We start from the raw sequence: 24,531 nt of genomic DNA, 5'->3' as shown, positions 1-24,531 counted from the left end.
GTCTTCTTTTTATCTAATCTAAATCTACTACTCCAATAATATTAATGGTTTATTTAGGCTGAACTCTAATTTTATTGGCAAATGATATTTGGAAGCATATTACCTGGCAAATTCTCAGAACTGTCTTTTATCTATTCCTAACACTGTACTTGAATGTTTGTTAATTTGTAACCCCAAAAATATCATATTTTTAATTGCATGCAGGCATAAAGTTCATTCTTTAAGTACCTTAGGACTTATCATATCAGCTGCTTCCTGGAATGGTTATTTGATATATTTGAAAATGGTCTTCAGCAAAAGGCCTTGTTGTAGTGGGCAAGGACAGAAAAAATGATCTTTGTAGGATAGTTTTAGGCTGCCTAATTGGAAAGGGAATTCCCTCTGTCTTCGCACATACATTACTGTATGTGCAATTGTATATGTGTACATTGTCCATGCACACAAGACATTCAAGAGAGTGCAACAGAGATAGGGGAACAAGAAGGGTGCAAGTGTTCGGATGTGGAGTCCTCAGACTCTGTTGGGGATTGTCTTTACTGTAGGACTTACAGGAAGACTGCAAGTCAGCTGTGCCAGCTGGGGAAGAGCCATCCTCTGTGAATGGCTGCCGAGTGGCTTGTGCTGGATTTCTCCCATATTACTTCAGAGGTGGCCTGTGCTTTTCTGTAGGAAGTTTAAAGGGACTGTATATATGAGAGAAGGGCACCATGCCTTCTCGGATGTTGCACTGGTCTTATAGGTAATATGTGTGTGTAAATATTTTTGAAATGCAGCTATTTGTTAATACAATGACATGTTCATACTACAACAGAAAATGTAGTTAATGTTAGAAATCTGATATTTTATATAAATTTGGGAGCGAGGAACAAATTTCATCTGAATGTGTTAATTTTTTTCTTTCAATAAACATTTTAAAGCTTGATTTTTCTAAGGTAATAGAAAAAATAAATTGCAATTCTTTTTTTTATGTCACATATTCTGCAGTAGAGTAGTGGAATTCTGCACGTTATACTCTAGTGGTGATGGAAAAAGAAAAGAAGAAGCAATATTAAGAACCTGAAAACTGACAGAAAAGCTCACTTTTTTTTCAGACTTTGCTGATTAGATTTTAAGTGAGAACTTGAAATCAGAAAGAAAAATTCTGATGAAACTGGTTTATCTCACAGGTAATCAAAGCCTTACAGCTAGCAGATCAAGCGCTGGGGATGCTAATGGAGGGACTTAAACAAAGAAACCTGCATAAATGTGTAAACCTCATTGTTTTAGCTGATCATGGTAATGTATATAGTTCCTTTTTCAATCTAAATTTTACTGAGTCATGGTTTTCTTCCTCTGTGTAATGTGTGTACTTACTAGGTTTAATCTATTGGATAATTCACTTTGTCTTCCTTGCCATATATTCTATATAAAAAATAACTGTTTCTATGTTGTCCTTTAGGGATGGAGACGACCTACTGCAGACAGGTAGAATATATGACTAATTACTTCAAGCCTATTGATTTCTACATATATGCTGGGCCTGCAGCTCGCATTCGAGCAAAAAATGTTCCAAAGGACTATTTTACCTGTAAGTGTGGACCAATGCTGGAATTGCACAATCAATGTAACAGGAGATAAATAAGTAAATAGGGAAAATGGATAATCAGTAGTAATCAGCAGCATGAACAGCTTTCTATTTAACTTAACCAAGCTTAAACGTCCATAGAAGTTGTTTTGGTTTTTTTTGCAAGAAAGACCCCTTTAGATGAAATTGAAGGTTAGACAAGCTTGTTGCAGACTCTGATTTGCATTTTCTTGTCATGTGGAAAGATGAAGTAAAGATAGTTTTATTGTTTTGAACTGGAACTTTCATAAGTGCATTGCTCTGCACAGATTTCTTGTGCAACATTGGCAGAGTCAGTCTTTTTGAAGTGGTGACTACTTCCAATTGTGTGTACAAAGTTACAGAATCTGAATTTTAGCACAGTGGGACATAAACCTTGGCTGAGCCCTTTAGCTAGTATCACAAGAGAACACAAAATTGAAGCCATGTGAGCTGACTGACTTGGAATAGATACCATGCTATCAGACTGAAAACAAAATATTCCAAAACTTTCTGTATCAGGGAAAAGAATGGAGAGAGGTAAAACCATGGAAGTGCTCCATTTAATGAGTTTATAGAATTCATAAAGTATTCTAAAAGGCATAATTCTTGCAGATCTCAGATAAGAGCTGGGATCCCCTTGTACTTTTTATTTATCTTTTCTGACTATTTATATTTGTAGGCACAATATTTATACAACATAAGGCAGACTTTCCTTGGTTTAAGTTAAAAACAGTCTAAGTCAGACAGGAGCAGAGTAATAAGCAGAGAAGAGAATAATGATGTTTTGTATGTATCTTAATCTCAATATAATTGTTGATTCATTTCCTCTAATGGTCTTACTTTTTCTGAAGGAACTTACCTTCTGTAAAGTGCTCAAATTTGTTTTTTAGAAAGCCAACGTCAAAAGGCTAAAATCACTCTGAAAACATGGAAGGTCAAAGTTCTAAGATAGACTGGATATTTCTCTGTGACTGCTGTGGGAAATGGAACACAAGACAAGTGCTTCAGCTCCAGTTCAGTGTAAAAAGGGTTATACTTCAAACAGAGGTTAGATGGGAGAAGAAAATTTGGTTCTGATGATATGTCAGCTTCGGGTGTAGGCAGTCATCACCATGGCAGTTTTCTACAGTCTGTCTTGATGTACCCAAAGTGCTAGGTACTTCTACAGGCTAACATACTTACAGACAGTTAACCTTGGAAACATAACATTCCTACCCATGGAAGGTTATGGTTACCTTAATCTTCCCAGGCTAATAAAGAAATTAAATTTTGCAGACAAAAAGCATGCTGAAATTTTTCTCATGAGGCTTTGGACCTTTAGCTGTTTGAATGCATGTTAATTCATCTTTTCTTTTTAACAGTTGATTCAGAAGGAATTGTTAAAAACCTCACAGTGAGTAAATATTTTCATAATTTTTCCTCTTAGTTCCTCTTAATAGGAATCTGATCAAAAAGCACAGTTTGTAAAAAAATGAGACTACGGTGCCAGGTTCAATAGTGCACAGCTTTTCTGCCAGGCAGCTTTCCAGCCACTCTTCCTCAAGCCTGTGGCGCTACATGGGATTGTTGTGACTCAAGCACAGGACCCAGCACTTGGCCTCATTGAACCTCATACCATTGGCTTCAGCCCATTGATCCAGCCTGTCCAGATCCCTCTGCAGAGCCTTCCTACCCTCAAGCAGATCAATGCTCTTGCCCAACTTGGTGTTGCCTGCAAACTTAGTGAGGGTGCACTTGATCCCCTCATCCAGATCATTGACAAAGATGTTAAATAGAACTTGCCCTAGTACCGAGTCCTGGGGAACACCACTTGTCAATGGCCACCAACTGGATTTAACTCTGTTCACCACCACTCTTTGGGCCCAGCCATCCAGCCAGTTTTTTACTCAGCAAAGAGTATGCCTGTCCGAGTCATGAGCAGCCAGTTTCTCCATGAGTATACTGTGGGAAACTTAAACTGCTTGCTCTCTATGCATTGTCATAATTTTCCCTCCTTTCCTTCATTGCCAGTTTGTTTTCTATTCTGTGACTAGACCTAGTCCAAAGAGTAGACAGATGTTCTGGTGCTTTAAAAAAAATGGTCTCGGCTTGGAAAAATTCTGGGCTGTCTGAGCTGGATATGTTTCTGATAAATCACCACTAGAGGTCTTCCTTTAACCTGTTGAACAACTCAGTTGTGCAATTTTACAGATAGCTTTTTCCTGCTACATGTAGTAGCACTGAAGTCCAAAAGGCAGTGAACGTTCCTGTTTAATTTTTTCTTGATTTTAAAACCTAAGAACACGTTCTTTATTCCCCATCATCCAGAGCAGATGTAGGAGCAGAATATCAGTGGTTTGGAATAGCAGAAGGAGCTTTTTCAGTGCTACATCCCCTACCCCATTGTACGATGTGGAGCCTGTCATGTCAAAGAGTATTAGTGTGAAGGGAATGGCACAATTTGCATGTTCTCAACCCCAGTTGAAACTGCAGCTGCTAGTAGATAGATGTGGCATCTCTGCCTTATAGGACTAGCCTGGTATCAGGACACTTTCTCTTTCCTTTTCTATTTGTAAATAATTACAGTTTGTGTATTTTGTCCCTTTAAAGTTCTTAGAACAAGGGTTTAGGGCAGAGAAGGAGTTGTGTGTTGTATATTAATTGCTAATCAATAGACATAAAGTGATATTACATGTTGATTTCCTCTATTTTTCCCTTTAATTAGACTATCCTTTGGAGAATGACCTCCTCTCCTAGGCTAGCGAACCCATTGAATCCTTATTTTTCATGTTGCTGGATTCCACTATGCTTCTTTGATGACTATCCAGGCGCACTTACTCTCATTTCACGTTAATGTCATTCTGTGCAGAGTATACGGTTCTAGTACTTAGAGATGAAGATGTCAGATCAGACTCCAAGCATGCCATGGTTTGTACTGCCTGTGTGTAAAACAGATCACTTCTCCGGCTTTCCCAGCTTCCTAGCAGCTCTTCCCTCAGCATTTTAGATGTTCTGTGTTGTCCCAGTGCTGGATTCCTGATCATCATTCCATGATGCTTGCAGCCAGCTGGAATGGCTCATGATGGCCACATGTATTTAAATCTTTGCGGTATACCATATGGTTGTCATTAGGCTCTCAATGCCAAACTCATTCATGGCATGCCTACTTGGTGTGACAGTTATATTAACACATTAAATGTGAATGTAAAAGCTGACAGCTGACCACTGGCCATTTACATGGCATGAGAGTACATGTTCAATCTTGCAAGTAAAACCCTAGACTGTGCTACGTTATGTATACTTGTGGGTTTTTTTTGTTATTTATTGAATGGCAAAGTAATAGAAGATAGCAGAAATAAACTGCCAGGGAACTTTCTCTTTTAGAGTGTAATCTTACATACTAGATGCCAGTGACATTAGTATGGACATATAGACTAAACATTACTACTAAATATCTTTCAGCGTTAGGAATACTTTTACCACAATATTTGTGAACTTGCTATATATATTATAGCACTAAATTTTCAAGTGGTTCCAAAAAAAGCCACTTTTTCTTCCGTTGCATCTTAGGCCACAAATGGGATCTGCAGGTTATCCAAGAAGCTGTCTGTGAATAATATGCTTTGTGCTTACATTCCTGTCACTAGGGCGTTCGTGATAATTTTGAATGATGGGTTCTGATACTGAGCAAAACTCATGACTGGGCTCTTTCCTCTTGCACAGTGCAAAAGATCCCCTCAGCACTTCAAGCCTTATCTGACGCCTGACTTGCCAAAACGATTCCACTACGCTAACAACATTCGTATTGATAAAGTTCATCTTTTGGTGGATCGACAGTGGCTCGCTGTGAGGTAACATAATTTGTGTGACTTATCTTATCTTTTTCATCCCATTCTCATCCTTTTAATTTCCTTCACAGATGCCTCATTTCCTGTTTTGCTTCAGACTTTATACATTTCCTTGTTCGTTTCATTTAAAATATTACTATGTGTAAAAAAGAAATGTGCCTTATACGTAAAGCCAAGTATGTATTATTAGCACGATTCAAATCTTAACAGTCTAATAAAAGAATCAGCATTACTCCAAATCAAATTTTTACAGAAAAAAAGGAAAGAAAAAAGAAAATAAAGAAATTAATAATACTACACAGAAAAAAAATCTAAAAAAAAAAAAAAAAGCACTTGTCATTACAAAAAATTGCTGTAAGACCTAATCAATAAAAAAATAGCTCCGAGCAAGTCAAGAGTAGTTTAGACAAGCTTTAGTCCTGAGGCTTTGAAAACTCAGTATAAAGCCTGTGGTGTCAGTAGCAATACTATATTTACTGAGCTACAGTGTTGCAGCAGGAGAAGCATGAGCCCACTTGGAATTTCAAGACTGTTCAAACAGTAGAAAATGCTTGATCAGTATATGACTTGATTGTTTTGATGCAACCAAATAATTGTCCTGGAAGTATAAAAAGAAATGCCCACTGAAAAATCTCATATTCACCCTTTTTTAAACTGTGCTCAAATGTTCTTGTGCCTCTGAAAACAGGATACATGTGCTTTACGCTGTGCGTTGAATCAGTATGGGATGACTCTTTGTCTTTCCATGTATCTCAGCAACAAGTAAATTAAAACAAGTGTTAGTCATTATAAGTCAGACTATTTTCACATGTTAATTCTGTAACCCTGCCCACACACACATCCATGTCTCTCCTTCACCCTTTAGAATCCATGATGAAAATTAACTTGTAAGGCAAAATCCCTTGCAGTCTTATTTATGTTGTTTCACAGAGGCTAACGGCAGACTTCTCCCATTATACGTTCTCTGTTAAAATACAGGTACCACAGAATATAATTGAGGAATTCTTCCTAAGTGGATTACACCTGTTCTGAAACACTTGTTCCGAAACTTGTAGCTAGGTGAAGGGAAGGCCTCCATTCAAAACCAGCCATTTTTTCCATTTATTTTGAAAACATAGATTCACTGTATACTCAGTAGCTACCTAAGATAATTTACTTCTGTCCATAGTAATCTCTGTTACAGGGGAAAGAGATCTTCATAAAAGTGAACCCTGGATGAGCAAAAAGTACTACAATATTATGCCAGAGTCAGTCCTTAAGACATGATCACTCCTTAAGGAGTGAGTCAGGGTAATTGTAATTAAATGGTTCTATTTGTGCCATTTTTATTTATGCTATATGATGGTTTCTCCTTAGGGACGGAAGTTACACAGGTTGTGATGGGGGTAACCATGGCTATAACAATGAATTTAAAAGTATGGAGGTAAGATGATTTCTATACAAGTCTTGCACCTTCTTATATAGAAAATCACAATGTGTTAGACGAACCACCAGAATATAGAATATATGATAGTTTTTGCAGTGTGCTTTTTCTTCCGTGTCACCCAGACATTTAAACTGTGAACACCTACTGGGTCCACATATTTTTATTGCCTTTCATTGATGTGTATGAGGCCTCCTTCCTTGCGAATCTATGGTAAAACTCGTCTGGGCTGACCTTAACTCCATGGAATCAGATAGACTACAGTAAACCAGGCATACCATGTTTAGCTATGGGACACTGGATTCTTTCATTCTTTCGTTCTTCTGCTGAAGCAATGACTGAAAAATCTCCGTAGGCTCTGGGAGTTCAGTTGAGCATCTGAAAGCCTGTGAGCTCAAATAAGCTAAATCACGTTGTCTCTGCTTATCTTACAAGACTTAATCCTGTCATCAGAGCAAAAGCCATTAGTCTAACCTGTATGTTAGTATAGCCTGTATTGCAGTTTCATCTCATTTTCACTTCTGGCTACAGAGAAAATATTTTGAGTTCTTGAGCGTTTGGTTTTTCATGTACTTTCTGTGACGTGAACCCTTAAGTGAGGTCAAGCATGCCACTACTAGTCCTACGTTCTGTGCCTAAGGATCAGATTCTTCCAGATCTTCACAACTATATTAAAACCTTATCTCAATATTTTGATCAGAATGGTGCTGAATATTTGTATGGAAACAAAAGGTAAAATCTGGTTACCATGCAAACCTTAATCATAGATAACCTTACGCTGGTGACACAATGACTGAGGAATTTGTTTTTCGTTACGAAGGAGCAAAACGTCTTAATGTTGCCTTTTAAAAATAAATTAAAAATTCCTTTTCTGTTATGGGAACATAAGAATATTATTTTAGAACAGATCATTGTCCTGTTTAGTCATGTTTCCTGTACCTTATGGAGGGCAGCTCAGGAGCCTTATAAAGTAGTAGAAGCCAATGTGAGACTGTAAGTAGTATGAGTGTTCTGCTACGATGCTTGCAGACCCCAGCAAGGGCCACCCAGCACTATATTGTACCGTCGGCGGTACTGATGCAGGTCTCTGTTGACCTCAGGAATGGGTCTCCACAGTTCCCTGGTCATTGCTTTAGCCACGGCTATAGGGTCTTAAGTGACCCAAAGACTTTTGAGAATGCAACATGTATTAAAACAAACAAACAAACAAACAATCAAACCCCAACTCCCCCATGCCTATAGTTCTGGCTCAATATTAGCCTTTAGATAGGATCTGTGAGTGTCATAACTCTGCATTATTTGAAATGGCATTGTTACTGGCAATTGCAATGAAAACATAAAAAGGTGTGAATTTGAAACATAACAAACAATAATTTTCTTAAGTAGGCACCAAAATATTAAAGAACACCCCCCAGATTAATTATATAGCTTAAGGTGTCCTGAGAAATGAATTTATGTTTTGCATTGTTCTTCAAATTATATGCAATGAGTAAAATTTGCCTTCTTTACCAGAACAATCCTGTATTTAACTGCTATGACTGTGAAAAGACTATATTTTGTTCCAGTATCCCTGTTTCCATAAAATGCAACTGAATTGGTTTTGAATTTGGATTCCTTTAGATAACAACTGTTGGTTTATTATAATCTAGGCTATATTCTTGGCATATGGCCCAGGCTTTAAAGAGAAAACAGAAGTGGATGCTTTTGAAAACATCGAGGTTTACAACCTTATGTGCGGTGAGTAGAGACAATGCAGTACTTCAGATGATAAACCAACAGTGTTGTCAAGTACCAGTGTTGTAAGAGCTAAGAGAAACTAAAAATGCAGTGAATTCATTCAGCAGCTAGGTTTTTCACACAAAACACCGAGGCCATGCTCTTTTGCCTCCTGTACAGTGCTAAAAATTAACTGCCAGAAATTGTTCTGTCTTGAAGGTTGTTTCTGATTGCAGGAGTCGTCCAGTAAAGAATCAGAGAGAAGCTCTTCTGCCGTGTGGGCTTGCTGTTGAAATGGTGCCTGTGGAATAATTTTGGGATAAGAATCTTGTAGAGGGTTACCACTCTTACTCATAACTTAAGATGGACCATTGCAGTCCTGGCAGTGAGCAATTAGGAAGCACGTGCCTCAGAAAATACAGATTAAAGCATCACACAAAAATGCAGTAGGCTCCTGTGCTTCAAAATGTGTTGCATTTGCGATCACATTTGTACTCTGCATTAAATCATCAGATCTTATGAATGTTATGGCAATGTATAAAACTGCATCAAAAGTACTTAAATACATAATTACCAAATCTCGATGCAGTAGAAGATATCAATGAACCTTCATACCTAGAAAATTGAAAGTTGATGGTAGGAGTTACCATAATAGTTCAGATAACTGAAGAAACTATTTCTTCTGTAGCTGGAATGAATGCATAGGAAATGCATAGAAATGGAAAGATAATGACTTTTAAAAATGCCATTTTAATCTTAACGTTGTTTTAAAATATGTTTACAAATTTCAAATGTTTCAACAGATTTGCTGCATATTACACCAGCACCAAACAATGGAACACACGGCAGCTTGAACCACCTCTTAAAAAAACCTTTTTACAATCCTTCACATGCAAAAGAAGACTCATCTCCTTCTTCATGTCCAGTTTCCCATCTGATTCCTGTAGATGATCTGGGATGCACATGCCCACAGGTAAGAAAGGGCTTCTGGGATCTTTTAATCATAGTTATCAAGTGTGTTCTCTCTTTTTTTTTTTTTCTAAACTATGGATTCATTCTGAATGATTCTCCTATATTTTACAGATATTAAATGTTTCAGTAGTAAATGAGAGGTTAAATCTCACCACGGAAGAAAGTAAGTAGCAAGAAATGAAAAGGACAGCAATGTTTTTAAATCTATGCCTGGTTTAGATTTTATATTATTGGTTTTCGTAGGAATTTTTGCAATGCGAATTACAATTTAAAGTGAAATAGGAAAGCCATATCAGAGCATTACTTTTTTTCTTTTTTCTTTGCTGTTCTTTAAAAAATAATTGATACTGTTAGAGCAATATAGGAACTGGATCTGAATCCCATTAAAATGTTGGAAAAAAACATACAGGTTTCAATGGTCTTTGGAGAAAGCCTGAGCACTTCTAGGCTATATGCCATAACTCTTGTTCCCCACCTTGTAACCATAATTTAGCTTTTCTCTGATCAAAAATTCCCATAGATATTTCTGTGTGCTTTTTTATGGGGATTCTGGAAATTTTAGGAAACATTGTAATACTTTCTAACCAGATAAGATGTAAATTTCACTCAAGATAAGTTCAAAAGATTTATATCAGTATGAAACTGCAAAGAAACAAGAATCTGCAAGTCCTATGTTTTACTTTGACTTATGTACGTTAAACATAACATGAAAACCACTTTCTGCATTTTTTATTCTACTTAGAAGCTAAGAGCCTAAAGAAATGCATGCCCGTGTTTGCTGTTGGTTTTCTTTGTATTTATTAATGTTGTAATTTACCTTTTTCTCTGCTCTCTTAAACCCTTGTGCCATCCAAAACGTTATAGAAGAATGAACCAATAATTATTCTTAAATTCTAGTAAAGGCAGCACACTCATATAATTTGCCATATGGGAGACCCAAAGTTCTTCAGAAGAAAAATGTCTACTGCCTTCTTTCGCATCAACAGTATGTGAGTGGATACAGCTATGATATCCGGATGCCACTGTGGACCGCATACACTGTGAATAAGCCTGTAAGTTATCAAACATCTGTACTATTCTTAAATATTTAATATAACGTATTGAAAATGTGGTTCATTCATCAGGAATCCTGTTTAAGGACTGATGGATATCATGTGACCTAAGGCCCTTATATCTGAAAAAGTGCCTTTGACTTCTTTTAAGTTTCAATTATCTTAAAATATTGTTTAAAAAAGTGTGAATGGCCGTCTGTTAGAGACACAAAAGATATAGAAGAATATAGCTGCTGGTAAGCTGGTTTCATTAAGCCTGTTCTGTAAAAGGGATAAGCTGTCAAGACAGTGCTCCAACTTGTCTGTCAATTCCTGAGGAAAAGAAGGCCATGATTTCCAAAATCAGCAGCTTTTAATCTTTCCTATGAATATCATGGTCTTTTTCCTGTTAACAAACCTTTCTACAACTCTGCAAGACAGTTTGTAGTAATGCAAATTTCTGTATGTTCTGTTTATTTGCTCCCTATTACATTATATAATTTCTGAAAAATCTGAATGAATGAACCTCTGGGAGTTCAAGGATATGTGGCTCAGGAATAAATCGTTTGAGTTTTCAGGGTCAGTAAACTACTGGACATTCATGGGCTTAATTCCCCCTACAATTTGACCCTTTTTCTAAGTTGCCGAGGAAATAACTTTTACACTGATTTTTCTGTCTAAAGAGAACTGTTATTGATGTCTACAAGATTTCTTATTTTATCAGTACAAGTATGGGGAAATAATTTTAATCACATATATGCTGCTAGAATGTTAGCATTTCAGAAAGTTTTACTCCGTACTTTCTGCTGATTTTCATGATCTGGGTGAAGGACCACAAATCCAATCCTAAGAAAGCTCAAAGTCTAGTGAAACAAATGTTCATTTCAACAAAAATTATTTTTACTTCATCATATTTGAAGATCTGCTTTTATAGCTTACTATCGAAGTACGTAACCCTAATGAAAACCAGTTAATTGTGGGCAGGGTTTTGGGGGGATTTTGCTTTGAAGATATTAAAAAGTGCCCCCAGAGCTGGTATCTTTTTTAATATTTCATCACCAGTAGCAAAAAGCTCAAAAAAAGTGTGCGGCTTTTCAGACATTTTTTCTTAGTTGAAAACCAAATTCGCAGTTAGAAGTGTATAAAGTTCTTGCCCAATATAGCATCTAAATCAGCAGAAATACATATTTATGGGAGTTTCTTATAGTGGTATCTGCAACGCTGTGGGAAGCAGCTGGAAATGCTACGCAACAGAGAGGGAACAGTCATGGAGGTTCCTGGAGTGTGTGGAAGACAACTTCCTAACACAGCTGGTGAAGGAACCAACTAGGGGAAGTGCCCTACTGGACCTACTGTTTGTTAACAGAGAAGGTCTTGTGGGGGATGTAAAGGTTGGAGGTCGCCTTGGGCAGAGTGATCACGAAATGATAGAATTTTCAATTCCTGATCACGTAAGGCGGGGAGCCAGCAGAACTGCCACCTTGGAATTCCGAAGGGCAGACTTTAGCCTATTTAGGAGCATGGTTGAGAGTGTCCCTTGGGAGGCAGTTTTGAAGAGCAAAGGTGCCCAGGAAGGCTGGGCATACTTCAAGCAGGTGCTCTTAAAAGCGCAGGAGAAGGCCATCCCCTTGTCTCGAAAATCGAGCCGGAAGGAGACCAGCCTGGCTAAATAGAGAACTTTGGCTGGACCTGAGGAAAAAAAGGAAAGTTTACATTCTCTGGAAAAGGGGGTTGGCAACTTATGAGGACTATCAAGATATAACAAAGCTATGTAGGGGGAAAATGAGAAGGGCCAAAGCTCAATCAGAACTCAGCTTGGCCACTGCAGTTAAAGACAATAAGAAGAGATTCTCTGAGTTTACCAATAGAAAAAGGAAGACTAGGGAAAATGTAGGCCCACTGGTGAATGAGACAGGTGCCCTAGTGGTGGAAGACACAGAGAAGGCAGAGACACTGAATGCCTTCTTTTCTTTGGTCTTCACTGCTAAAGCTGTCCCTCATGAATCCCATACTCTGAAGGCAAAGGGGAAGGTCTGGAGAGAGGAAGATTTTCCCTCAGTTGGGGAGGACCGTGTCAGAGACCACTTGGCCAAGCTGGACATTCACAAGTCCATGGGCCCTGATGGCATGCATCCGCGAGTGCTGAGAGAGCTGGCGGATGTTATTGCTAGACCACTCTCCATCGTCTTTGAACGGTCATGGAGAACAGGAGAGGTGCCTGAGGACTGGAGGAAGGCTGACATCACTCTGATCTTCAAAAAAGGCAAGAAGGAGGACCCAGGGAACTACAGACTGGTTAGTCTCACCTCTGTCCCTGGGAAGGTAATGGAGCGACTCATTCTGGATGTCATCTCCAAACACATTGAGGAACAGGAAGTTATTGGAAGTGGTCAACATGGATTTACCAAGGGTAAATCATGCTTGACCAATCTGATAGCTTTCTATGATGTTATAACTGGTTGGCTGGATGAGGGGAGAGTCGTGGATGTCATCTACCTTGACTTTAGCAAGGCTTTTGACACTGTCTCCCATGACATCCTCATTAGGAAGCTGAGGAAGTATGGGCTAGATGAGGTGACAGTGAGGTGGATTGAGAGTTGGCTGCGGGACAGAACTCAGAGGGTTGTGATCAGCGGCACAGAGTCTAGTTGGAGGCCTGTAACCAGTGGTGTCCCCCAGGGGTCAATACTTGGTCCAGTCTTTAATATATTCATTAATGACCTGGATGAGGGGACAGAGTGTATCCTCAGCATGTTTGCTGATGATACCAGACTGGGTGGGGTGGCTGACACCCCAGAGGGCCATGCTGCCATCCAGCGTGACCTGGACAGGCTGGAGAGCTGGGCAGAGAAGAACCTAATGAGGTTCAACAAAAGCAAGTGCAAGGTCCTGCACCTGGGGAGGAAGAATGCTAGGCACCAGTATAAGTTAGGGTCGGACCTGCTGGGAAGTAGCTCTGAGAAGAAGGATCTGGGGGTTGTGGTAGACAGTAAATTATCCATGGCCCAGCAATGTGGCCTTGTTGCCAAAAAGGCCAATGGAATCCTGGGCTGCATAGGGAAGAGTGTGGCCAGTAGGTCGAAGGAGGTCATTCTCCCCCTCTACTTTGCACTGGTGAGGCCACAACTGGAATACTGTGTCCAGTTTTGGGCTCCCCAGTTCAAGAGGGACAGGGAACTGCTGGAGCGAGTCCAGCGAAGGGCAACTAAGATGATTAAGGGCTTGGAGCATCTGCCTTATGAGGAAAGGCTGCGAGAGCTGGGACTCTCTAGCCTGGAGAAGAGAAGGCTGAGGGGAGACCTTATTATGGCGTACAAGTATCTAAAGGGTGGGTTGAAGGAGGATGGAGCCAGGCTCTTTTCAATGGTTCCAAGTGACAGGACGAGGGGTAATGGGCACAAGTTAGAACACAGGAAGTTCCGTTCAAATACACGGAAAAACTTCTTTACGGTGAGGGTGACAGAGCACTGGCACAGGCTGCCCAGGGAGGTTGTGGAGTGCCCTTCTCTGGAGGTCTTCAAGACCCGCCTGGATGCAGTCCTGAGTAATGTGCTCTGGGCAATCCTGCTCTAGCAGGGGAGTTGGACTAGATGGTCTCTAGAGGTCCCTTCCAACTCTGAAAATTCTGTGATTCTTTGATTCTGTGTGAATGACTGAGCCTGAAGTATTGGAGGTATGGTTCACAGCAGACTCTAATACAATGATGTATGTTTTCTATAGAAAGAACAGAAAATAATGCATTTCCTCTGTAATACTCTCAGAGACACAATAATGAAAAGGTGTAAGTGTAAGAGCTCACTCACTGACTTACCTTACAAAGTAAGCTGACATCGCAATTTTTTATTACAGCATGTACTAATGAGGAGAAAAAAAGCTGTATAAATTATAACAGCAATGAAAGGACAGAGGGATATAGCTAATGCCTTTGACTGTAAATCTTGGCTGCCATACTTGGGATGACAGAAAATTGCAATTTCTACAGAATTTTTATTGCATCCTAGGTTATGTATGTTGTGGATAAAGTCTGTGCAATGATTTACACAATTTGTAAGGTTTCTTGACACTAAGTACCTATAAAGAAGGGCTTAAACAGTAAAATAGATGATGCAGGCTGGAGTTTTGCTGGTTTTGTGTGATTTGGAAATTTCAAAACTGGGCTGGCTGATCAAGCCCGCACAGTATTAATGCACCTGCATGTGATATCAGAGTCAGGGATATTATAAATAATATATAGTTACAGATCTTAAATAAATGATGTCAGATAGAGTTTTGGTTACTTAGTATTCTTAGTCAAAGGAAAATTTAAGATTGAAGGACATTTACTTTCTTGAGGTTTTATACTCACAATACAGACATCTACATGAATTTTCATAAAAGTAAATAAAGAAATTAAATCAAGGAGTACAAGAAGAATATTCCAGTTCTTTATTTCTGCACAATTTTAACCCATCAAAATAAACAATGTACTGGAAACCAATTTAAATGTTTAACTACTGTTTATAAAGGTATAAAGCAAATAAATATGTTACATCCTTACCAAAATGAAAATAAATTACATGTAAATGAGTATGAAAAAGAAAACACAGTTAAACACAGAAAAGCATATTCTGATGTTTTAGTTAATGCTATTGTAAAACTACAATAAAGGTTATAGACAAAAAAGTAAAGGTTATAGAAACAATTATACTCATCAGAATCACTTTTGGCCAGATATTAACTAGTGTGCATGTTAACGTGTTTCAGTTGAAGTTAGCGAAGGTAGCCAGTAAAATGTACTGCACATACTATGAATTTATTTAGCTTTAACTCTTCCGCAACACAGACTTATTATCGAGACAGCATCCTCAGATGCTAAGATGAGGTGATAATGTCATCTTTATATACTAGCTGCTTTCCAGGAGGATGTGACGTCAAGTTTGTGTTTCCAGAAATATGTAAGTGACGAATGAGCCAAACTTGTCACCTGTTTTTGCCTAAGGTATAACCTTATTTTGCTACTTCAATTTCGCATGCTGCATAAGGATTTCCCTGAATTACCTAAAAACAGAAGTAGAGGAAAAACACCAGGCAGAAAACATCAGTGTCCATTACTTTCATTGACCTGATTCACTATGAAAATAGGAGAAGATTCAATGAGTCCGTTCTAGAAAGTTAAAACCATACAAAGCATTGAGTTAGCCACAGCCGTGGGTGTAATGCTTTTTTTTTTTCCCTTTTCACAGGAAAACACAACTCCTCTTCCTCCCACTGTTTCAGACTGTCTGCGGGCTGATGTTAGAATCCCCGTTGCTCAGAGCCAAAATTGCACCAACTACCCAGAAGGGCTGACCTTCAACCACAGTTTCCTCTATCCTCCCAGTGAGCATGGTTCTTTTTATAGCTAGAGCTTAGAAAGTCTTAATCAGCTGGATGTGGGTTTATGTTTAAACATATACCCAAATACCAAAACAAACTTCTTTGGATCAGCATGTTGGGCAGAAAAATGTTTCCAGTGTTTGTAGACTGACCAAAAGCAGGACTTGTATCTAAATATTTTCTCTTTGGAACATTTAAGTTTTTCTTTAAAAAATAGAACAACTTGAATGGGATGAAAACTGGTTGGAAAGATGTAAAGGGTTGGAGTGAAGGGCTGTCCCTCATCCTGTGTATGAATATTAATTTTCTATTGTCAAATTTGATGGTTACTTTATTGAACAGTTTGTACAAGTAGATTTGGAGATATATTTGTAGAGGGATCATACACTCATGCTCAAATGTCAAATGTAATTGAATTACATGTACCTGTGATTTATAGTGACATAGGAAGCAAGTTTGTCTTTGTATAGTATTTTATTAGTTTATAATTTATGTTCTTTTGTATAGACTTCGGTTCATCTGTTCTTGAACAGTATGATGCCTTACTCACCAGCAATATTGTTCCCATGTATAGAGCTTTCAGAGGTAGGTGGCAAAGTTTTGATTACTTTTGATTAATTTTCTGTAATTATGGTTCTGGATTTGATAAAGCTATGACAAAGACTTAAAAACATTAATGCATGGCCTGCAGTATATCCAGACCTTGTGCAAATATATTTAAAACTTTTTAAAAGTAGATGTGTGAAATTTTAAATTGCATTTATATAAGTTTTTTTTCTTTGTATAGTTCTGTCTGACCTCTGCTTACGTGCACATGTTCACTTTTGAATTTTCTCCTGTGTGCTGTTCTAACATGAAATGCTAACTGTGAAACGCTTTTTCTCTTGGGGAAATGCTCAAGGTGAATGAAAATGGCAATTTTTCTTTCCTTTTACAAGGTCTCAAGAGAGGGCAGGATGAAGTTTATAAACCATGTCCTAATACAGTGCCTGTTTCATCCAGCAGAAACTCAAACTAGACAATATTAATCTTGGAATATTTACTTCAGGCAGATGTTTCTATTATACAAGTGCAGTAAGCTACTGTCCTGGGTTCAGCTGAGATAGAGTTCATTTTCTTTCTAGAGGTTGCTGTGTTTTCAGATTTGGTATGAAAGGAATCTCAATAATGTATGTTGTTTTAGTTGTTGCGAAGTGATGTTTATACCAGTCAAGGTATTTTTTCAGCTTCCCATAGAAGCTGAGAAGGAGCCTAGACAGAACAGTAGAATGGCCAATGGAATATTCTGTACCATAGACGTCATGCTCGGTATATAAATAGGCGTTGGCCGGGGGGGGAGGAATCTGTGATCTCTGCTCCAGTGGAGCTGGGCAACCAATTCACCGGGCGGTGAGAGTGACTTATGTCTTGTATGTTCTTTCACCATTATTATTATTATTATTGTTATTTTCCTTGAATGCTATTGCTCTATTAAACTGTCTTTGTCTCAACCCACAAGTTTTTTTTCTCTTTCCCCTCCTTCTCTCCCTCTTCTCCCTACCCTTCTGGGGAGAGGAGAGGGGGAGTGAGAGAGCTGCTGCAGCTGCATGGTCCGAGTTGCGAGTTGCGGGCTGGGGTTAAACCATGACAGCTACATTAACTCTTTCCATCCAGCCTGACTCACATTTGTTCGTAATCACCGATAAGAAATTTTCTAGAACTGCATATTGTCCTCTTAGGCCTAAGCTCATTTTAGATACAAAGAGAAATTGCGTAAGGAAAAAGCTGGAGGAAAAGTGATGATGTAACTACCTTTCTACTCCATTCAGATCTCATTTATTCTTTCACTCATGTCACATGAAAAACAGAGACCCTGAAAACATAAGTGGCTTTAATCTTCCAAGTAAATCAAAGACATTATGAAAAATCCGATTTTCCAAGGAAAACTCTGCAAGAGATTTAAACTTACAAGAAGTTACTCTAGACCATAAGCAAGAGGCAAATCAATAGGGAATGCCCTCAACCCCCTATTGAAACCATCTGGGTTTTTTTGCCGTGATAGCTGTAAATATTCAAATAGTCTCACTAACTTATATCCGACAAATTGTATTTTCTCAAATAACATCTGTGAAATAAGCCAAATTGCCTAGTGATATTTGACATGAGTTCTGTAGAGTTAGACTGACTCTCAGGTGGTAAATATTCCTCTCACAAAGCCATTATCTCAGTTCCTACTAATTGGCACAGCTGCAGGTGCTAGCAGATAGGACAGAAATGAATGACGACTCAGCTCTAGAATTGTAGCTTCAGCTTCAGATTGAATGCATTGTCTCCAGTAGTGCGATGGACCTCGCAGAATTACAAAAACATTTACCGTGGCCCTTTCAATGGTGAATGAGAACACATCCCTTCTGATGAAATCCAAATTTTTTGTAACAAAGAGTTGATTTTACAGGCAGTTTAGTTTGGAACTTTTTATTATTCATCTATAGTAAAAATGGAATATTTTTTTTTCATTACTGGTAAAATTACTTCAACTTTATGTTAAATATGCTTATATTTTCTTTTAATGACAGATATATGGGACTATTTCCATGATGTGCTTCTTCAGAAGTATGCTAGAGAAAGGAATGGAGTAAATGTTGTCAGTGGACCAGTGTTTGATTACAATTATGATGGCCATTTTGATACGCTTGATGAAATTAAGCAGTAAGTGCATGGAAAAGGCACAAGTCAAACTCCAGATTATTTCCCACTGTATTTCCACTCAAACAAACTTCTATTTAAAAAGAACAAAAAACAACTGTCGTGAAGAATGGAGTATTCCCTTTATAATACTACATCCACTGTTACTCATACAACAGCAAATACTCTTGCAAACAGATACAGTACTATAGAAGTTGAAGTTCCAGTAAAGAGAAAAAAGCTTCGCAGTTACATGTGTATCTATGTACACATGCACAGACACAGACCAGTGATTTGTTTCCCAAGCTTATGCCTAGGTTTTGGGGCCTTTGCAACAGAAATACTGGGAGAATATGAGACACCTAAATCTGCAGAAGATGTGCTTAAGCATAATTTTCTCCCTTGCGTGTTGTGCTCACTCACCTGTTTGTTGTTTCTTCCTGTTGTCTCAAATTGTTATATTTTATCAAAGATCAGATTTCTGTGTCTGCCTTCACTGAATAGTGTAACTGAGAGTGTAAAATGTAACATTCCTGAGTGGTACCTTTGTATAGCTGTGGCTCACACAGGTCGCTTGAAGGTATGGCAAGTTCTGGGTACATTTTAGTGAGCTCTGGTAGCATAACGAAATACATTTTAAAAATAATCTGTGTGTAGAAACAGGAATAACAGAAGGCTTACATAAAAAAAAAAAATCTATCAAAGAGAAATAAGAGAGATAAAGACCAATTATTTATGTTAGTGAATGAGGACAGAAGGAGGAAAAAACAGATTAGGAACAAACAGATTGTTCCAAATATAGGGAAAATGCCTTGCAACAGTAAAAACACTTATGTAGTAGAAAAGTGCTGGGAAATCTGCACAGCTCAATCTGTCACTGGAGATGTTTTATTCAAGGCTAGACTTAATACCACATCTGTCAAAAATGGTTTGAGAATGGGAAAATCAGCTCTGCCACGAAGTAGGAGGGTGGAAGGGAGGAGAGACTAGAACTTCCTACCAAGCAGAATGCTGTAATACCCAGTTGACCACATAATGTTGTCTACAGTTTGGAATAAGCATGTTTTATTCAGCATGGTTAGTCATTCCTATGAACCAGTACAATGATTTCAGTGGTGGTGTTTGGTTGAATACTGAAGATGTATAGCAAATTTGGGAAGTGGTCAGCTCCACGTAAGTTTATACACAAAAGTGACCATGTTCACAGAATAGCCAGAAAAGGGAGGCAAAGGCATTTTAAATCAGGTATCCTAAACCGGTTTCTGTAGCACATAGCTGCAAGTCATCATTCTGCCATTTCTTGCTGGCAAAGACCCTGAGGCTAATTTTCTCGTCACTCTTCTCCAATTCAGTTTCATCTGGTTGAAATTCTTAATGTAATAAAGAGCAAATACGGTGCTCTATCCTGCCGCTTCCAGATGTAGACATCTTTGGCTTTGGCAAAGTAGAATGTTGACCACGTAAGCAATCCTGCTGGTTGCAGTGGGACTGCTTGTAGCAAAAGAACTAATCCACGTGTGTTTGGCTGTCGATGAAACAGATAGTGAGGCTGTCTATCCCATCAGGTATTTATTTCAATTATAAAATAAATAAAAGTCAAATAGTAGTGATAGATCTATTCTGAGATAAATTCTATAAAATACTAACAGCATCAATAATTTTAAGACTTGATATCCAGATAAATCCCTTAATTAATGTTTGTTTTGTAGGCATGTAAACAATACAGAAATCCCTGTCCCAACCCATTACTTTGTGGTTCTGACTAGTTGCAAGAACAATTCCTATACTCCACTGAACTGTTTGGGCTCCTTGGATGCTTTGTCTTTTATCATTCCTCATCGACCTGACAACACCGAAAGCTGCGCTGTAAGTATAGTTCTGTGCTCCTGTGCGGCAATGATCTTTGCAAACTCATTCCCAGTGGGATCCAGTCATCTGGAGAGTCTTTAGAAGTCTAAGTGCTATTAATTAATTAACTCCCCATGAGCTGAGAGCTAAAGCAATGACTAGGAGAGGAAGAAGCTCCAGGAGAAGTAGCTGGAAACTAATAAACTGATAGGAAACAAGGAAAAAGAAAGGAGGGTTTGATAAGAGGACTTGGAAATGCTGTCACCTGAGAAGGGCTGAGAACAGCAGCACAGGCAACAGTGTGATGAGATAGCGTTATGGAAGACTGCAAGATAAACTTGCTCCTGAGTTATCAGAGGACTTTGAGCGTTACTCCCTTCAGTGTAGCTAGAAGAATTCCTTCAATCCTTTGTTTCACCTTCATCAGAAATTAGACAGTAGGCATTTAGATAGACGGTTCTGTAGTTGAAATTCATACTTGAGTTAAATAAAATCAATGCTTATGCTTACCACTAAAAGTGTAAATCTCATCTATTGTAGCAAACAAAATAAATTAGCTGAGTAATACGTATTGTTGAGCCAGTTGAGTGTTCCATAACCTCTGGGATGCAGAAGGTTCCTTAGCTCAGTGTGTGTATTACAGAGTCCCCCCCCTAGAGAGGTATAGCTGCACAGACTTGAACTGGTTCTCAAAGCAATACTATTCTGTTTATTTAGTTTATTTATGACTTTGAACTCGTAACTCTAGACAGGTGAAAGCTTGTGCTGCTTAGAAACAACTTGGGTGTCCCCACATTGTGGCGTGGGTAGTCCCCAGCTGCCCAGTGATCTTTTTGGTAGTTGAGAGTTGTCTAAATAAACAAAATAAATAATTTGAATGAGTCATTCTTTATACTTTAGAAATTAACATGTATTATTTCTAAAGTTTAGCAACAAACCCTGAATATCATTGCATTTTATATTCATTGTGCCTTGCAAAGACGTAAATTTAGTGAACCGTTTGCGTCGGAAGCAGATCTTGGTAACTGAAAAACAAATTACCATCTGTTTGCAAAACAGCTTTGTAGTAAAAGAATTGAACAATAACATTTTTGATTGATTAGTGCTTTCATTTCCGTTGTTTTCCTGGTCTGTCCAGCAATTATTATTGCTGCCCAGCAGTCAAGACTGAGCCGCTGTAAGGACTTTGTTCAGGTTGTCAGGTGCCTGTTGTTTGGCTAGCCTGAGCGCTGCAGCTAATTTATACGGTAGCTAAAAGTATCCTTACTTGTGGGTTGAAAACATGACTCAACTGTGCTTTGTAGTTAAAAGTCATACTTGACATTTCGGCATAATTTTGCTTCTCTGTTACTTTGGAGGTGGGGAGGTGGGAGAGGGGACATCCATTTGATTCTGTTTAAATGAGATCCCTAAATGCAAGGCTGCAAAGATGTCTAGGAAAACCTGAAAGAAGTTTTACCAACTGGAGGCCTTTAGTCTGGTTATTGTCTAAGACCACCACCAAAACCCAGAGTGCCTTTTATGTGTTTGAATGTTGTTCTTGTTTGTTTTGGCAGGAAAATAAGGCACCTTCGGAATGGGTTGAAGAAAGAGTTCAGGCTCATTCTGCACGTGTTCGGGATGTGGAGCTGCTAACTGGGCTTGACTTTTACCAGGAAAGAAAGGAACCCATCTCCGAGATCTTGCAGCTGAAGACATTTTTGCCAATATTTGAGACTGAAATTAACTAAGTATCTGTTAAAAGTTTGTCAGTGCTTGGAAGAAAGCAAATTTAAGTGATTTAACTTTTTTCCTTGCAAAAGGATGTAGGAAAGACGACTACAGCTTTTCTATAGGAAAACACACTTAGAGGAACTAATTTCCATTTCCAAATTCATGTTCTTCAGTTGTTTTGTGCCAACTGAGTAAAAATTACCTAAAGTAAACTATATCATCATTGCCAAGCCAAGCTTTCAAAACAGAGAATATTTTATGCATAGTGGTTTGAAAAAACACTGGAAAAGGAACATGTTTCATAGAGAACCCAGAATTGCAAACTGTATACAAAATATTTCTATATTGGACTTGGAAAATGCAACAGTTTGAGAGGAGTGTGTGGGGTTTTTCCTTTGTGTTTATCAGAGAGGTTGTCGTTATCCAATCCTAGTGTGTCCTGAAATGTTCTGAATTTCTCTTTCTCTCCTATTAATTCACATGGAAACTGCTATGTATTTAAAAAACACTAAAAGTTTGTATATAGTGGAAGCGTCTTCTATGATCATTCCCTATGTTTTCCACTTGGGTTAATTCATTATGCAAGTAACAAGTGAAGTGAAGTAATTGAGCTGTATCCTGTACCTTTCAGGAATCTTAAAGCATTCTGAACATGAAAAGGTAAAAGAAATGCCCTAGCCAGAAGAATTTTGTCTGGTTATTTACTTGTATTTGCCAAGATTTCCAAATGCCTGGCAATACCTAAATGTGTCTATTTTCAAATACTTAAACCTGATATTAGAGCACAAAATTAGTGGTGACATCTTAAAAATAGTCAGTGTTCCTTTAGGTAGTGACTTTATACACAGACTCTCTAACTCACACTGTGCTGCACGCAAGTTACAGGTTACGGGTTACAAGGGCAGGTAAGTGGGACAAGGCAGTGAAAAATTCACAGATTCTGCTATTACAGAAATGTCACGTGTTAATTGAATGTTGAGCTTACTTTCTGCACTGAAGATGCTGCTAAGCGCAGGTACAAATAAAAACAGACAATTGATCATTTGTCTGATTTATAGGCACAGTGAGGGAGCTTTAAAAAAACTTGTTAAAGGTTGTTTCATTCTGTAACTAATTGTGGACTGAAGGAGACATGTCTATGTAAAAAAAGAAGCTTTAGAAGCCTATACAAAAAAAAAAAAAACAAACAAAAAAACCAAACCCAAACCACCACAGGACATATTTTCCCCCATGTCTTAGATGATCAGCGTACACTCCAAACGTCGCATAGCAATATTTATCTTGCATCAAGATATGGGACCAAGCTGAATGTCAAGATTTGTATCTTTGCTTAAACCATTATACCAGCTCCTTGAACATGCAATTGTATTTCACCCTGTAACGCTGTGACATCTAAGTCTGCCCATCTAAATTAGAGACTTCTGCTAAACTGCCTCAATTAAGAATACAATTGATTTTTCACAGCATAGTAAATCATACCCTAACTCCAGTCAATGACTCTACATAACACATACTAATTTAGGCATGTAAATTAACTAGTCTAGAATTGTAAAATTAATTTCAGAGATAAGAAGAAACAGTTTCTTAAGAGTATAATATTTGGTATGTCTACATTAGCAATTTAAAGTAGAACTAGTTTGACTGATGTGATGTTGTTGTGACTTGGTATATTTAAATTTAATTAACCCCTGTATCATCAACCATGGTACCAATACAAGCTCCAGGCTAATACTCTAGTTCAATTATGAAAGCAAATTTCTGGTGTAGATATGCCTCTGTGACAGTTACACTCACGTTTGAATTATGTGTCTCTCTGGGTACCCGCCTGGTGAAATAATGTCTTTGAGGTTTGCCCGGGCTTCTGAAAACTAATTTCATCCATGCTCTCACACATGACAGGTACTGGACTTAAATAGCTGCAAAATTAATTTGCAGCTTCGGAAAAATTCTTCAGAAGATTCTTTAATATTCTTCTGTATCAAAATGTCAACCTCTGCCCTCAAAAGCACCCCACCCTGCTGATGAAAGTTGGCCGCTTCGGCACAAAGATCCCTGCCTATCAGGCTGAAAAAATCTTTACTTCTTGTTCAGTATTTGTATAGCGTCTAACACAAGAGGATCTTGATCGCATGTTTGGGTTTTACACAAACTTTTGTGGTAATGGAGTCTGAAGTTGCAGGTACTCTAAGAAAGCAAATATGAAAGTGGTTCCGCTATAGTCATGTTTATTTCCCCTACTATTCATTCAGCTGTGATAATATCTAGCATTCAAAAGTGCAGTGGGTCATTTACAGATAGAATTATGGAGATTGCATAGGAATATCTAACTGGATATTTTCTGTGAGTAAAGGACTTGTTTCTTAGCCCTTTATTCTTCCTGGCAGCGGTGTCTGGGTA

The 24,531-nt window shown here is 38.3% G+C and overlaps 1 protein-coding gene across 1 annotated transcript in view; it reads left to right on the top strand.

Moving 5' to 3' along the window:
• The window catches only part of ENPP3 (ectonucleotide pyrophosphatase/phosphodiesterase 3), a 39,728-nt gene extending 16,695 nt beyond the window's left edge, over positions 1-23,033 (top strand). The window contains exons 12-25 of the mRNA XM_082480862.1: positions 1,167-1,275; positions 1,439-1,567; positions 2,947-2,978; positions 5,288-5,415; positions 6,769-6,835; positions 8,485-8,572; positions 9,355-9,524; positions 9,635-9,686; positions 10,421-10,575; positions 15,777-15,912; positions 16,417-16,494; positions 18,465-18,597; positions 20,283-20,439; positions 21,978-23,033. Coding sequence (XP_082336988.1) covers positions 1,167-1,275; positions 1,439-1,567; positions 2,947-2,978; positions 5,288-5,415; positions 6,769-6,835; positions 8,485-8,572; positions 9,355-9,524; positions 9,635-9,686; positions 10,421-10,575; positions 15,777-15,912; positions 16,417-16,494; positions 18,465-18,597; positions 20,283-20,439; positions 21,978-22,151 — 1,608 coding nt within the window. The 3' untranslated portion in view covers positions 22,152-23,033. The remainder of the gene's footprint in view (positions 1-1,166; positions 1,276-1,438; positions 1,568-2,946; positions 2,979-5,287; positions 5,416-6,768; positions 6,836-8,484; positions 8,573-9,354; positions 9,525-9,634; positions 9,687-10,420; positions 10,576-15,776; positions 15,913-16,416; positions 16,495-18,464; positions 18,598-20,282; positions 20,440-21,977) is intronic.
• The last annotated feature ends 1,498 nt before the right edge of the window (positions 23,034-24,531 follow it).

Source organism: Vanellus vanellus, assembly GCF_965231255.1.
Source record: "Vanellus vanellus genome assembly, chromosome: 3".
NCBI classification, from domain to species: Eukaryota; Metazoa; Chordata; class Aves; order Charadriiformes; family Charadriidae; genus Vanellus; species Vanellus vanellus.
The sequence above is the reverse complement of the archived record's forward strand: the minus strand, read 5'-3'. Positions and strand labels throughout refer to the sequence as shown.